The 16,625-nt window shown below is 37.9% G+C and overlaps 2 protein-coding genes across 17 annotated transcripts in view; both read right to left on the minus strand.

The window, feature by feature from the left end:
- Nucleotides 1–13,850, minus strand: part of LOC131313241 (polyubiquitin 11-like) — a 66,001-nt gene extending 52,151 nt beyond the window's left edge. For 2 of the 4 annotated variants that reach the window (XR_009196122.1, XR_009196143.1), the window contains exons 1-3: nucleotides 13,642–13,850; nucleotides 10,593–11,523; nucleotides 10,056–10,142 (exon numbers count right to left, since the gene is read on the minus strand). Coding sequence is in view for 1 of the 4 variants with exons in the window: in XM_058341454.1 (XP_058197437.1) it covers nucleotides 10,597–11,523; nucleotides 13,642–13,665 (951 nt within the window). In the remaining 3 variants the exon portion in view is untranslated. Of the gene's footprint in view, nucleotides 1–9,909; nucleotides 10,143–10,546; nucleotides 11,524–13,641 lie in introns of those variants that run through there. The other 2 variants (XR_009196145.1, XM_058341454.1) reach the window with 2 other exon arrangements.
- Nucleotides 4,143–6,515, minus strand: LOC131313267 (uncharacterized). Of its 13 annotated transcripts, none has more exons than XM_058341542.1 (4): nucleotides 6,297–6,515; nucleotides 5,570–5,651; nucleotides 5,124–5,331; nucleotides 4,143–4,997 (listed from the first exon to the last, which is right to left on the minus strand). In XM_058341542.1, the coding sequence occupies exons 3-4, from the start codon at nucleotides 5,163–5,165 to the stop codon at nucleotides 4,341–4,343; spliced, it is 699 nt and encodes a 232-aa protein (XP_058197525.1). In that variant the 5' UTR covers nucleotides 5,166–5,331; nucleotides 5,570–5,651; nucleotides 6,297–6,515; the 3' UTR covers nucleotides 4,143–4,340. The 13 variants fall into 13 exon arrangements, with proteins under 13 accessions (XP_058197525.1, XP_058197521.1, XP_058197513.1 ...); XM_058341538.1 differs by having other exon boundaries at nucleotides 5,570–5,717; XM_058341530.1 differs by having other exon boundaries at nucleotides 5,570–5,724; nucleotides 6,297–6,507.
- Nucleotides 13,851–16,625: the final 2,775 nt, after the last annotated feature.

The following is a 16,625-nucleotide window of genomic DNA, read 5'->3' on the forward strand; positions in this document are numbered from 1 at the left end:
ACCACTTTCAATATTCATATCTCATACCCAGCAATTGTTTCCTTCTGTGAAAAATTATGTGTTCTCACTTCTCAGTCATGTGGCAACAAGATATATTACTATCTGCACATATCAATATGTTAATTAGCTATTTGATAAAATATTCCGAGGACTCTGCTGAATTTAGCATGGACTTGAGCTATGAGGATGCTTTGGCTCCAACTTGCCTACGTTTTGTGTCTTTTTGCACTGATAGAGAAAAAAGCAGTGAACCAACTTTCTTCTTTTTCTTCTTGGGCGATAAAAATGGCGAAGCAACCCCAGTTGCTGAAGGAATAAGATGGCGCTTGAAAAATGTGGTCACTCAAGCATTAGCGTTCGATATGATAGCCAGACCGTCCATTGCATATCAACCAACACATTCAAATGTATGATGACACACCCATCAGTCAGTCAGTTTCTACTTTCTACAAAAAGGGCAACCAGCCACTCCTGAAATCAAGCAGCAAAAATCAGGGAGAGTCCCTTTTGTGTATTACCTTATCTGCTGCAGCTCTAACCAAAACAAATTGGATACATCAACCTTTTTTTCTCTTTCTTCTTTGCAGTTTTTTGTACTTTTTAATAACAGAGTCCATTTTCTTTCCCAACCTAGTTGATTGTTGTTTGGGAAGCTTTGATTTTGAGACAGGAGACTATCTTAACGGGGGGAAGCAGCAGAGAAAAAACTAAATTCATGGTCATTCCAATTCCAAGCCATGCTCCCAAAGCCAACTTTACCAGTTGGATACATCTAATCAAAATTGATTAATTTCCAACACAGGCCGCTTTCCATGGATAGTCCATCTCGAAATCACATCCATATGCCACATAGAGTAAACCAAGTTTACAGTAAGGAATACTAACTCATGCCAAGTACAGCAGCAACAAAATGCGAGATTTTCACTGATACACACATCCCACATAAACAAAAGACAGTACTTTTACGTAGATGGAAATGCACACAACACTCATACAAGAAAGTTTAGAATCTGCAACTTAAGTAAAAAACAATCCCCTTGCTGTCACATTCAGCATATTTTCCAGTGGACTGAATGCAATATGATGATTTGGAGCTTGAACCCCTTTCACAAGACGTAAAGCAAGCAAGGTAATGGTGGTGCAATGTCATGGTTGGTTGGTCAATACATTGACTCATTTTTATGTTAAGGTGATAAGTCTTCCGCTGGGTGTTTATTCTGACAGGTTGTGAGGTGTGGTTTGGTCTTCTGTGTGGAATGCCCACGTGGTCGTGCCGACTCGGGCCCACTTTGGGTGCCGTTTGCGGGGCGGGGCGTGACAAGTAATCTAACAATTGGTTATTAATGTTTAAATGACCGTAATCTCATAAGGGGACGGAAACCGCATCACTAGGAATCTAGCAGACAACAATCTAATACATAACCATTAACATGACAATCTACTTAATTACCAAAAAAAAAAAAAAATTACAATCTTATTCTATAATCAAATTTTACGAAATTTTACTAGAGTCTACACTTGTCTAGAAATCAGTTTACTACTTTGTCTAAGACTGATTCCAGACAGAAAGCAAAAATCACTTTCTCATTTCCAGGTGACCTAACGTCGATTCATAGAAACCTGAAATCACATTTCCATTCTGCCTAAAAAGGTTATTGCCATCCAAACTGAGAGAGAGAGAGAGAGAGAGAGAGAGAGAGAGAGAGAGAGAGAGAGAGAGAGCTATATTTGCATTTGTTCTGCTTTTTCTTTCTTTTTATCTGGAAGAAAGATACAAAATAAGTAGGACTACACAAAGTGCATTATAAATGCAGAGAGCCATCTCAAGTACCAAGGTCCATTAGTTCAACATAATTGGTGCACTATACAACTAAGCAGGGTTACTTGTAGTATGCCCACTGAACAAAACAAGTCGTGCTCCATCTCACTCCCAGCAAAAACTACCACAATAGTTTATTGAACATGTACCCAAATCTTTCTTCTTATACAGAAGGTTCAGACGAAGAAAAGGCCCTCCTCCGTACATGAATTATATGTGCAAAGTGGTGAAGAAAATAACAATCACAACCACCTCCTTAGCACCCATGGGCCATGTAAGCATCCAAACTCTAGGGAAACTCAAGACCTCAACAACCAAGTTATTACAAGAGCAATTGGAATGAACACAAGTATTGAACCGTGTTAAGCGTAGCATGTATCACTAGAGCAATAAACACCAGATTCGAAATATGTGTCCAATATAAGTTCGATAATGCCGATGGCCCTGGGTCACTGACTGTATCCCATGGTCTCTCCCTTTCCCCGAAATCCGTCACAATTCACTATTTTGTTAAAGCATGGGGTTTATACGTCCAACTAAACTACTTATCCAACAAAACAATGGATAAGTTGATAACCATCATCCTCAGGATGAACTGCTTATTCCACAGGACTGTGGTGAATAACTAATAGGCATAGCACCACCCTCCGGAGGAATAATACCAGCTAGATTATCCCTGTCTCTCCATATCATCCATTGTCCCACTCCTAACGACACTTGGTACAACAATCTTGTTCACATAAGCCCATGCAATGTCTGATGATGATACGCCAACCCTTTGCCTGTATCTAAACTCTAAAGTATAATTTTTTCCTTTTACCTCTTTCTTTCAAACAAGCTTGACCTAACAATTTCTCAGTCCTCGCCACAAGGAGAAATAGAGCAATATCCTGGGGAGATTTGTCAATTAGCTAAGTTCTCATTAAGGGACTTGTCAAATTGTTAGTATTAATATTTTCTATTACTGATGTCTAGAAAACAAAGGAAAGAAAATGCAAGATCATGTTGGAGCTGCTTTAAAACTAATCCCATAAAACTATGAAACAGATGGTTGGAAACTAGATAGAAATGCTGATTTTGGTGAAATATTCAGCTCATAGTTTTGCCAAACCTAAACTACTGAAGCATGCTTGAAGCTCTTCCAAGCTACCATTGCTGTCCCCTTCTTGGTAACAAAATCAACCACGCAAACGAGCAAACCATGCTGTAAAAGAAGAGTCCACCGATTATAACCGCAATCACCAAATTTTCTCATTATCTTCTCTCATCATAGCATTCAAGTACCAAGGCTGTATTTGGATCAAGAATATTGGCGGAGCCATGGAGAGCAAGGGAACGAGAAAAGAAAAGATCAAAACATTAAATCCAACCACCAACCCATGATTCACACCCAGCCTAATGGTAGTTGAGTTTGGTATAAATGGTGGAGGTAGTGAGCCCGGAAACTGGCCAAAAAACAAGAGCCAACTCTACTACATATAGCCAAATTAGCACCTTGCCTAAGGCCCACCAGAAAAGTACAAAGTACAAACATTTCCAAAGACTCACAGAGAATGGAATCTTTCTTAACATGGTAGGAAGCCAGATCTCGATCATCCTCCAGTAGTTTTTCAGCCAACACAAGACAAATGTCTCTAACTGTAAAGCCTTTCTCATCAGAAATCTTTTTCTTCACATCCAAGACCCTATCCTCTTTGCACACCTTAAGAACTAGAGTTTTGCCACTCAAGCCCTACAAAAAAATCGTAAAGTTCAAAGGCAACATCTCCAAAAGGGAGTTCTCCTTGATGTTATAACAAGCTACTAAAGTCTTGGAATCCTCAAGTAGCTTGCCTGCAAAAGTTAGATCCTCCGCGCTAACCCAAAAACCGACCATACTCTGAACTATTGCCTTGAGGTCCTGAACAGTATGCCAGACCTTAATCCGGTCGCCCGGATTTTCTTATGGTCCGGATTTGTGTCTTAGCTCCCATTTCCCGATCGATTTACGATGATCCGAGCCGCTCAATATGTTCAGAACGTGATTTTAAGGGAATCCGCGAGAAATCAGCAAAAAAAAATGACCAGGAAGGATTTGATCTAAGCAGTTTTTTTCTGAACCATTCAATAAAAAAACTGCTCGGATCAAGCCCTTTCCAATCATTTTTTTTTTCTGATTTCTCACGGGTACCCTTAAAATCACGTTCTGATCATATTGAGCAGCTCGGATCATCGCAAATCGATCGGAAAATGAAAAATCCGGACCACAAGAAAATCCGGGCGAGTGGACTTGAAAAATACTATATAATAGAATACCGTGATTAAATAACTAACATCAACGGAATATGCCAAACACAGTTTCGGGAATGTCATAACTTTTGAGCAATACGTACAACACGACATATGATCAAGTGAAATAAAATTTTGTTCCAACGCTCATCACGACCAAACACCAACAACAAACCCATAATTGGTAGCAAATTTAAAAGTCTACGACAGTAAGAAGAAAGGCATGGATCAGTTTTCCGTGGCTTCGAAACACCTAAACATCAGCATTGTCCGGAACATGAGGGAAGGGGGGAGGTTGAAGGCCTCTCCTTTGATTCGGGGGAGTCATATAGTACCTCTCCTCCGCCAAACTGTGCTCATCACGGAGCCATTGAATAGCATTGGCCAAATTTTTCTGCTCGCAGAAAATATCGATTTTATGTTGTTGTCTCTCGAAAAGACGACAAGCCCAGCTGTGAAATGCTACATTTTGACCCTCTACTTCGAAAAAGGGAAGGGTGTCCAGTTTTCGTATTGCGTTATGGATGCCCCATATGCCAAATTGATTAATGACTATACTTGGGGTGGACTTGAAACGGTCAACTGATTCGGCAAGGGATGCGGACATTGCCTCATGGGCATCGCTAAACTTACGCTTCCGCGAGGAATACGACCCGCCCACTGTTGAGGTTTGCCCTATTGGATCTTTACCCTTTCCGACCGGAGTTTGGTACTGCTCTTGGGATTGTGGGAACGACCCACCTTCAACTCGCATTCCCTCCGAGTCACCGGATCCCTCCCCAATTTCCTCAATCCCCTCACCAGGAAAGATAGCTTCATTTCCCATGGCCGTAATATCGTGAAAGACACGGTTCATAAGGCCCTCGTGTTCCAAACCTTGGTCTCTGAACTTTGCGACATGGCTATTTCGCTGCATTTAAGAACAAAGCAAAAACATGCACCACAAAAGCAAGTACGTAGTTAACAAGGGGGGTAAAGTGCAGTACCTAAAAGGTGCAAATATGAGCAGAATGCAACACACAATGGATCTTCAAACCTTACTCCTCAATAGGTGATTCTTCAGAACTTTTTTGTACATGTTAGTAGAATAGAATTTTGAGAAGGAAAACAAAGTAGTTGTACAGGCTGTTTAGTTGTGGCTCGAGCAGTTAGTTCCGCTATGTGGGTATCTGTTTGACTTATGTAGTCCTCTGAAAGCAGAAATCATCTACCTTCTCTCCATTGTAGGTAACATCACCGGTTTTCTGAAACCAAACATTAAAATTATAATCTGAGAAGATCTTCAAAGTTAGTAGGAATTCTTAGTAAATTCCCAATACAGTCGTTCCTTCCCATTTTATACAGGTAATCACAATATCCTCCCTTTTGAAAAAGTACATAAAATTTCAAACCAATTGATGTTAATTAACATGACAACCCTTATATGAAGCCTTCGTAAAGACAGGAAAAGGAGACAGAAAGGGTTGTTGACACACAAATTACCTTTTGAGGTGAAGCAATCTCAATTTCGGTAGAGAATTTTTCAACTGTTGGCTTGCCTTTGTAATTCATCATATGGCCAACTCTAGCATTAATAGCAACGTAGGAATGAAAAAATGAATTTCATGACCCCATAATCGACTAGTTGGAACTGCAAACTAATCCCAAGTTCGTAATAGTCAGTAATAATAAACATTTGAAAGTAAGTTTGAAAAGGGTAAAAAATAAGTTAAGCTCACGACATAAGTTCAAAAGAACGCACCCTTATGATAAGTACAGACTTTTAAACATGCTTAACAAGTTCATTTATGAAACGAGACGATCTTGAACGAGATTGTACCAAACACAATTCGATCTCGATTAGGTTTACTTTGTATACATCGTTTGTCGAACGAGCCAGGCACTAGCTTATTCAAACAAACAACCACGAGTTCGACACTGAACAGTATGGTTCCTGCACCAACCCTAACCTCTAGTAGAAAGAAACCCTAGCTCCAAACAAGGAACAAGCCACCACAGGATTTCCTCTCCCGCCACACACCCTACCTCAATACCAGTAAGACAACCCCGAAAGATCATTTACCCCGAGTCAAAAGTTCAAATCAAATGCAGAGTGTAGAACTGTATCCTATTCCATCAATTTGAACCCAGCCGTTCTCAGTTACAATTTTGAGGCATAGCGTACACTTTTTTATATAAGAGAACAGCAATATCGATACCTGTACCTTACCCAAAAAATATATATATATCGAACCTCTTCTTCTTCGTGTTCGTACCGGCCCGTTGTTACTTCTGGAAAGCGGGAGAGGGAAGGCAAGTCTTCTAGGTTGGAAATTGGTGCTCTTCCCGGCCCGTTCCGACTTCTGGAGAGGGGGAGAGGGAGGGCGGAGAGGGGGAGAGGGACAGCGACTTCTGGAAAGGGAAAGAGGGAGGGCTCAGATGAGATGAGGAGGTGTTGTGTCATTCCACCTGGAGGCTGTGGGGAACAGAGGCCAAAACGGCCAAAACGGCGTCGTTTTGGTTGAACATTTTTGGAAAAAAGGAAGGTTGAGTTCTGGAACTGGAACCAGCCTTCTTTTTGGAACAAAAAAAAAAAAAACGGGAATTAAAATTAGGTTAGAGGACTTTCAAGATTATGTTTTAGTCCCAAAAATCCCTGCCTATATATATGTATGTTATACATAAAATGGTTCAATGTATCTATATAATAAAGGACAATCCTGAAATTATTTAAAAGCGGGGATGAAAACATAACTATTATTTGAGGATGAATATTTAAAAACCTTTACTTTAGGCCAAACTTACCCTAAACTGCTATAACACACACATCTACACTTAATTGACTCCACACATAACACTACTATCAGCTCCAATTCATATCTCATCTATCCATACATTTCCATGATTTCTTTTTGTGAGCCCATTTCGAGCTTTCAGATATGATCTGAATCCTTTTTCTAGTAGAACATACAAAAAAGAATACGACGGCAAAGAAACAATTCAATTGTGTATAGGAATACACATATGACATTGATGAAACTTTTTTTGTTTTTTGCATACATGTTTCATTCAGGCTTGTCGAGAATTATAATTTTTTAGCCTGGGATGGGCCCACAAAATAGGAGTATGGAAAAATATGGCAGATGTAGTACGAACACCTGGTTTGCAGTGTGCACCAAAAATTTTGTTTAAAAAAATAAACTAGGCCTTTATTCCGTAAAAAGTTTTGGCTGCAAAAATATACGTATAGTGTATTTTTCTCTATCAAAAAGCATCCATGTACTTTATCTTGACATTAATCAATTGCGGGAAATCGCCCTTTTATTTGGGAAAAAATGTCATCAAATAACAATTGGCAGGGCGCTCTTATAAACTCTCATAGTAGAAGAAATGTGTCTTGTAAAATCATGCGTGTGAAAATCACTCTTTCTTTCAAATTGGTTGAAATTTTCTAAAGGACGACGTTTGCATTTTATTATTAACTTATCACATGTTACTTTTTTTCATCTGTATCGTTTCAATTTTATCGGATGTCCCCGAAGGGACTTTTTCATCTGTATGTGATAAGCATTGTGCTCTTTTCCCAAGCTAACCATTAATCATGATTCATGAGCATTAATACACTGACATTTTGCTCATAATTCTTGGTTGATGCTTTTATTACTCCTGTGACTCATTTCATGCGTGGAGCTAGCTTAGTTTGAACTTCACCACGGCAAGCTGCAAGTCTTATTCCCTTTTCTTTCGGTAACGCTACAAACACATTTTTAAAGCACAACTTTGGATACAATTGTGTCCGGAATCTTTAGATGCACATGTAGTCACGTACGTCTAATGATTCCGTATATAATTGGGTCCAGAATTGTGTTTTAAGGTGTTATTCTAGACTTTTTTTTATTCTTTTGCTATCAAATTTATCTGTATCTACGTCTGTACTTACCATAACAAACTGAAATTTTTCTCAGATATTTCTAGGAGCTTCAAATTCTAAAATTCTCATTAAAATATATACGATATCATTGTTTGTGACATCGACACATTGCTCTATGTTTAACAAAATAGCAATGTGCTATGTGCTGTGAACACCCAAGATGGTAACCCGGTAAAGAACACAAGAGATGTTACCAAAGTATGGTACATATTTTTAAAAAAGTGGTCACTCGAGCATTAGTGTAGGTATCAGTTTCTTATCCGGGTGACCTATCGTTGAGACATAGAAACCTGAAATCACATTTCCATTCTGCATAAAAAAAAAAAATTACTGCCATTCAAACCTAGCCTGGAAAACAATAAAGAAAAAGAGTTCCTCAAGTGAATCACATAGAGAACTGAAAATAAGAGACAGATCATTCCAACGCTATCTCTGTATTCAAACTGCTTTTTCTTTCTTCATTTTCTCTGGAAGAAAGATGCAAAATAAGTAGAACTACACATAGTGCAGTATAAATACAGAGTCCCATGTTAAGTACCAAGGTCCATTAGTTCAACATAATTAGTGCACTATACAATTAAGCAGGGTTACTTGTACTGTACCCACTGAACAAAATAAGTCATGCTCCATCCGTCTCCATCCCTGCAAAAAAACTACATTAGTCAATCGAACATGTACCCAAATCTTTCTTCTTACGCAAAAGTTGCAGACGAAGAAAGCTCTCCGTAGATGAATTATTTGTACTGGAGAAAAGAATAACCACAACCTCCTTAGCACCCATGTAAGCATCCAAATTCGAGGAAAACTCGAGACCTCAACAACCAAGTTATTACAGTAGCAATTGGAATGAACACAAGTATTGACCTGTGTTTTAGTGTAGGATGCATCATTAGAGCAATAAACACCAGATTTGAAATATGTCATCTCCAATATAAGTTCGATAATGCCGTTGGCCCCGAAGTCTGTATCCCATGGTCTCTCCCTTACCCCTAAATCCGTCACAATTTCCTATTTTGTCAAAGCATGGGGGTTATAAGTCCAACTAAACTACTTAGAGCGTCCGCAATGGTAATAATCAAAACCCATAACCAAAATGTGCCGCGTTAGCATTTGATTATTCATTTAGTCCATAATTAAACTTAACAACCTCTACCTCCACATTGGTTATTTTTGCATCCCTAACAAAAAAAATCCCCACAATACACAATGCATATTTGTCCAATTACAAGTGAATTTCAATCACGCACCCGACCACACCAAATTATTCCAATATGGGGTGTTTTAGAGTTATTGAGTTTTGAATTTGGTTATTAAGTTTTGGTTATTGGTAAAAGTTATTAAGTTTGGTTATGAAATGGATCGAATTTGGTTATTTGCTAAAAGACTTGTAACTTTGTTTATTACAATGTGGAGTGTTTCTTGAGCATTGCTGTTAAATTTGCTTATTCACACCCATTTGCTTATTACAATGGCGATGCTCTTATCCAACAAATCGGTGGATAAGTTGATAACCACTACCTCCATCCTCGGGATGAACTGCTTATCAGGACTGTGGTGGATAACTAATAGCGCCACCCTCCGAAGAAATAATACCAACTGGATTATCTCCGTCACTCCATCCAACAGTCACAAATAACCTTCCATTTCTTTTTTCATCCATTATCCCACTCCTAACTACACATAGTAAAACAATCTGATTGTTTCATAAGCCCATCCAATGTCCGATTGTATGCAAACCCTTTGCCTGGGTCTAAAGAACAATTTTTTACTTTTAACTCGTCCTGTCAAACAAGCGTGACCTGACAATTTCTCGGTCCACACCGGAAGCAATATCCTAGGGAGGTTGTCAATCAGCTATGTTCCCATGAAGGGGCATTATTTTCTCTTCCTAATGGCTAGAGAGTAATACAAAGAAAATGAAAGATCATGTTGGAATTGCTTTGCATGTATTCCCATATTACTATGTACATAAATTATTACAGAAAAAACTGCCGTTAAAAACAGAGAGTCGTTGGTCTGAAACCGGATAAAAATATTCAGCCGATAATTATACCAAACCAGAAATACTGAAGCATGATGGAAGCTCTTCCAAGCTACTACCACTGTCTCCTTCTTGATAACAAAATCAGCCCAAGAAATGCTGTGCTGTAAAAGGACAAAACCAACCAATTACTACATCATTCACTGGGTTTTCCTTAGTATTTTGTGGGCCATAGCATTCAAATCACTGAGTCTGTGTTTGGATCAACCGATCAAGGATATTGGTGGAGGGCAAGAGAACGGGAGAAAAAACTTTAGAACATGACTAATTGGAAAAGTATGTGTAAACCACCGAGACGAGCACTGATTTGAGTTTTATTTTTATGAACAAACCAGTTTAAAAGATGGACCGAATGGAGCCTAAGTTGTCCATAATGTTTTCCATTCCCTAATAAAATCCCTCCATAGATCCATGCTCCAAACCTGGCCTAAAGGTAATGGAGTCAGGTAGTGAGCCCGGAAACAGGCCAAAAAGCCAGAGCCAACTCAACATATAGGCAAGTTAGCACCTCGCCAATGGCCCATCAGAAAAGTACAAACATTCCAAATACTCACGAGCCTAAGGAAGGATTTGATCTGCGGAGAGAACTCGGGCTCGAAAAGATGCATGGAGAGTGGAATCTTTCTGAATATTGTAGCTAGCTAAATCTCGGTCATCCTCAAGTCGTCCAGCGAACACAAGATAAAAGGGGTGAACTGTCACTGGCAAGCCTAGCTTATTAAGAAACTTTTTCTTCACATCTACAACCCTGTCCTCTTTGAACACATTAAGAACTGTTGTCTTGCCACCCCAGTCCTTCACAAAAATCTGAAAGGGAAGAGGCAACATCTCTAAGAGGGAGTTCTCCTCGATGTTATAACAAGCTAAAGTCTTTGAGTCCTCAACTAGATTTCCTGCATAAGTTAGCTTCTGCATGCTGACTGAGAAACCAACCATACTCTGAATTATTGCCTTGACATCATGAATCGTGTGCAAGACCTTGACTTCAAGTTTCAGGATCTCTCCGCTAGGCATTTTCACAGAAACTGACATCACATCTCTTGGGTTGAAAACCACATAAAGGGTCGATCCCGACTTGATATTGAGAGAAGTCAAAGTTTTGTTATCTTCCAGCAGCTTTCCAAGGTGGAAAAGAGTGTATTGTTCTGGTAGGATGCCCTCTTTGGCCAGAATCAAGAGTTTAATGTTCTCGACAGTTTCATGATTCTTTGCTTCAAGTCCAAATGTTTTCTCATTTGATGGTATGTTGACGAGAAGCGTTATCCTATCTATAGTTTGGAGGAAAAGATGGAGAGTGGAGTTCATCTGAATACCATAGTCAACCAGCTTGTGGTCATCCTTGAGCTGCTTACCCATGAAAAAGAGCTCCTGAAGATTTTCTGGAGTGCCTTCCTTCTCATGAAACAATGCCTTCAGTGTTCTAGTTGTCTCTGATCTCTTCACATTTAAGGCAACTGTTTTGATGACCTTCAAGTACAAATTCATCTGAAAGGAAACATAAGAAGGATTGGAAAATGTTCAAAAGAAGCATCGCCAAGAGGGTATTTATCAAAACTTCTATATTGGTAAAAGCTAATTCTTTGCAGCAGAATCCAAAAGCATCAAAATGGTAATTCTCGTAATCAGCTTTAAATAGCTTGCCTTTTAAGCTGTTTTGGCCCATAAGGAGAAATTATGGTAAACAAACTGACACATCTTCCAGTATAAGAGAAATCAGAATTCGTGTCCAAAGCTCTTGCAAACACTCCCTCAACCAGAAACCCGCTTTCTATATATGAAAAACTACGAAGAAACTTCCTACGCTTCCTAAGAAAGTAAGTATTCAATTGCCACCACATTCATTAGCACCACAACTTGATGAGCCACTGAGACACCATCTAAACAGTTATTTTAGATGGAACCAAGTCCAGGTACCAGGTGCGGCTTTGTATCTAGGGTGTAGACTGCTCAACCTCGTGAAGAAAAGTGTACCATGGAGGAAAGGTGTTTAACATAAAGTAATGTCAAAAATGGTTCACAATGCAACACACAAATTTGTAGAAGTTGTTCAGCTTAATCTTATTTTTTTATTTTTGGACAACTCAGGTGTCCTGCCAGCTTACTCACACCTTGACTAATCCTAGGGACCACACCTACCAACCACTAGCGGGGGCCCCAATTAAGGTCAGGGAGAAGCTCCGCACAAGTTTTTTTTTGATGATGAAATTAGGGCCGTGAGGGTAACTTAAGAATAGTTTACAGCAACTTTAACATGCCAAATGCTCGATTTCCTAAACTTCCTCATTAATGAAGAAATGATTAGAATTCGTGATAGACAATTTGTCTTGAAACATGCAAGATTCCCCATCAAGGATATGTACGGAACAAGCCAAGAGGTGATGAATCCCATTGCTTAATTCGGGCGGTGTTTATGAGACCTCATGCACCAACAACGGTTGATGAAAAAGAAATTGATCCATCTATTAAGCCTTTCCATGACTGCTTTCACATCTTCCTAACCTGAAATGGGAGAGACTCAACAGAGCCATTTTACAACTAATCCTTATCAATCGGTAATGTTGGGCCAGCACCCAAAGATACTAAAGATAGCAATGGTAGAAAAATTGGAATTTCCACGCCAGCAAGTCCAAGGCCCTCGCTTTATTACATTTAGAAGAAGCTGCAAGATAGAGATGCGAGCGACAACTACGTGGTTCATACTGGAACCTTTGGATGTGTTCCCTCCTATGGTCTCACGTTCGAAACCTCCTAGATGCTATCCATTCTTATAGGCCCAATCGTACAGGACTTTACTCTAGAAAATAGGCCCGCTAGTGGACGTTTGAGTTGGTCCCTAGAGATTCATCAGGATGTGCATAAGCTGACCCAAGTACCACTACTCTGGTTATTAAACACAAAGAGTATGTAATGAAAAATTTGGCAATAGCTCAGTAAAGAAAATCCATAAACCCATGCCTCGTTCATGGTTAATTGCCTAATCGCTTAACTACTATGTGAGACCCTGACTTTATTTGAATGAAACTTTCTGTTACTAGAAAGTATAAGAATACAAGACTTTGAACTCAAAGCCATGTTCTTCCTAGATTATTGTTTTGGTAACTTTTTTGTCTTTTCAGAATTTTTGTTAGATTCGCATTAAAATTCTTGAATTATCCAGGCCGAAGGAGTCTAAAAAGTACTTCTTCCGTCCCACTTTAAATATTTCCTACAGGAATCCGTGCATTTAGGGTTGAAAATGTGTGAATTTTTGTAGCAGGCATTTAAAATGGGACGGAGAGAGTAAAATTATTACCAAAACCAACCAAAAAAAGTTCGCTAAACACGAACAAAGTTTGAAATATGCGTCTTTTTGTCCGATTCACTCCTCGAGTCAAGACAAAGTTCATCTACCCAAAATTTCGAGGAAAAACTAAGCAAACAAATTTAGAAAATAACAAATAAAAACGACAACGTCGACAAGATACTGAGAGCAATAATTTAGGTAGAACTCAGCCAGAATAAAGGCTTTTCCCAGTAAATAATCAAACGTTGGCTGCAAAAGTAAGAGAAGTGGAGATTAAACAAGAGAAACAATGGGTAGTAGTAAGTACTAGTAAGGAAAACCTCGTCTTCTTCACTGTAATCCATGGAGATGCTTGGAAACCGTAGAGCAAACCTTCGATCAGATGAGAGAAACGAGCAGCAGTCAGATCGTGATGCAAGCTGTGAGGCAACTTCCAAAGTTTCTACTTACCAAAAAGTTATTTAAAGGGAAAAAAAAGGAGATTGAACTCTAAGCTACCCATTTCTACACTACACTCCTTTTTCTGTCCCTTCCGTGTGAAGTTACTTGGAGCATCTCCGGCTTTCGCACATATTTTTTCTCAAATTTGAGTTAAATTTTGGATAAAAATTCATTTTGAGTAGAAATATCTTCAATCATCAAATCCAAATTTTACACATCTCCCTCTTTCTCTCTTTCTAACTAGCCGTTGGAGAAATGGATCAAGGCAAAAGTTGTCTCCGATTTGAGAAAAAAATGGATAAAACCCAATATGGAGAAGGGTTTAGGTCAAAGATTGGAAAGAGATTTTTGTAGTTTTTGCCCCATTTTTAAATTTGAGTCTTAAAATGGGTCAAGACTGGAGATGCTCTTAGACCCTATTCCCGAGAGGGGAAGTACTCCTTTTGTCCCAATTTAATTCTTATTATTTTTTATTGATTATGTTTTATAATTTATAATATTTTACTATGTGATTTTAAAAATATTGTATTATAAAACTAATCGAAATTTATCAACTAAGATCCATATTCGATATGAAATTCATTACGAATTTAAAGATATAACTCATTTTTTACACTGTGTTTAGATTTGAATTTGAATTTTTTTTTGAAAAATAGTAGGAATAATAAATGGAGAGAGATAGAAAGAAAAATGTTGAAGGTATGATAAATCTATGGGGTATTTTTTAAAAAATACTTTTTGAAAAGCAAAGAAAACAAGGCTTATAGTCGGTTAAAATAAAATGAGGGACAATTAAATTGGGACTGGAAGAGTACTTATTTTTTAAGAAGACAATTTCAAATTCAAAAAATATGTGCTTATGCAAATAATTTTTCTATCAATATGAATTTTGTTTGATAGATCTCATTGAGATCTTTAATACAGTGCAAAAAATTTAAAAAATTATTTTTTATCTATATTATTTTTGAATTTAAAAATATGAAATAAACTGTTTATTTTTTTAAAAGGTTTCTGAAGACCTAAATAGCCCTTTACTTTACAATTGCACTTTGCTCTTATTTCAAAATGATTGAACTATCCTTCGGGGAAAAAGAAAATTTTTCACTTCCAGAATTTTCCTGTGTGCAGTGGAGAGAGAGAGTTCTCATTTTCCTCTTCTGCTAGTCCCTTCGTTTTCATCTTCTATACCGGTAACTTTTGTCTCTCTCACAATCTTCCTTCTTCATCTTCTCTCATTTTTATTGTCAATTTTTTCCAAAACAGTCTCTTATTTATCATGGATGAAGATGGTGAAGACAATGAATTGCAACCAACTTTGGGATTTACGTATGAAGATTTTTCTGAGCTGAATGATATAATAAATCTCACAGTCAAAAGCAATATTGAATAAAATTCAAAGCTATGCAAGTCATTCAACTGTACAAAATGAATCTGGTAATTTTCTTCCGTTTATACTTGAAATTCGAAATCTATGGCTTTTTTTTTTCCTAAAATAGGAGTATTTCTTCTCGTCATTTCCCTCATAGACTACTGTGATGAACTTTTCTTTAGACAAAAAAAAAACCCCTTTCTCTAGACTAGTTTGCTCTCCTTGTAGATCTACTGATTTGGTTTTGAATTAATTTGATTTGGCCGATTTTATATACAAACTATCAAGACCCACATTGATATTATATTGTGCTTGCTCGTGGCTTCTTTATAGTTTACGTGATAGGATTAGTACTTCAATATTTAATAATAGCTTTGTGGATTTATACTTAACAGGTGATAATATAGGAAAACAATCACCTAATGTGGACAATGTGGACAGTTTCCACTGGTAACTTTCGCGAGGTGAGGTAAAAAATTTGTCTTGCAATTGACAATCAATACAATAAAATCAAGACTAAGGTTGCTAGTGAAAAGATTCGAGTTACACATAAATTTAAGATTCCCATGTTACTGGAACTTGTTACTCATGTTTCCATCATTGCGCTGGGAGAACTTTTCAAACAATGTGAGTTGGCTAGAACAGATTATGTCTTGGGTTCGTGTACTGGCAATTTCTCAAGAACCATGGGTCTACCTTGTGCACACATGATGAGAAATAAGAAAGATGAAATTTTGTGATTTGGAGATATACATCCACAGTGGAGAATTGACACGAGGTCATTTACCAATATGGATGGTGGAGCACACCGAACTAGAAGTGAAATGGAATGCCTTCTCAAGAATTTCCATGAGAAATACAAAAACATGCCTCTTGTTCAAAAGGAAGAGAGCCTCAAGCAAATTGCTCTACTTGTTGATGCTGAAATTCCATTGACTCTTGAACCTAACATTCAACCCCACAAGGGACATATGTTGTAACAACTCCGATTTTTCGTTCAATAAAAATCTCGTTGTTATTTGAAATTTCTTAATTTCTCTTAATTGCTCGTTGATTTTCTTACTTGATTCCTTGTTGTTTGTATTTAAGCAATCGAACGCCTTATTATCATAATCCTCGACTAGAAACCCTAATCGCACTTTGGACCCTCAAGGATCGTTTCTTGACTTATATGCCCTACTTAGCAAGCCTAGTTAGCTTCTAACCGGCTCGATGGAGTAACCAAACTAGAAAGTCACCTAGTTACTTTTCCCTAACCAAAGATGGACCGTTTTGCCCATCTTAAACCTTTTGAACCTTTTGAACCCTAGACTAGAAATGGTTTAATTATTTTCTTTTATTATTTTGATTTTATTCTTTATCCTTTGGACGATAAATGTTAGGGGGATTATTATCCATTGGATAATAGAAACCCATTTCTTTATATTAAAAGAATTTTTGAAAGATTTGAACAAGTACTTTGATCTTTTAAAGAAATGACATTTGAAAAGTACT

Source organism: Rhododendron vialii, chromosome 2a (genome assembly GCF_030253575.1).
Source record: "Rhododendron vialii isolate Sample 1 chromosome 2a, ASM3025357v1".
In the NCBI taxonomy this organism is placed as follows: domain Eukaryota; kingdom Viridiplantae; phylum Streptophyta; class Magnoliopsida; order Ericales; family Ericaceae; genus Rhododendron; species Rhododendron vialii.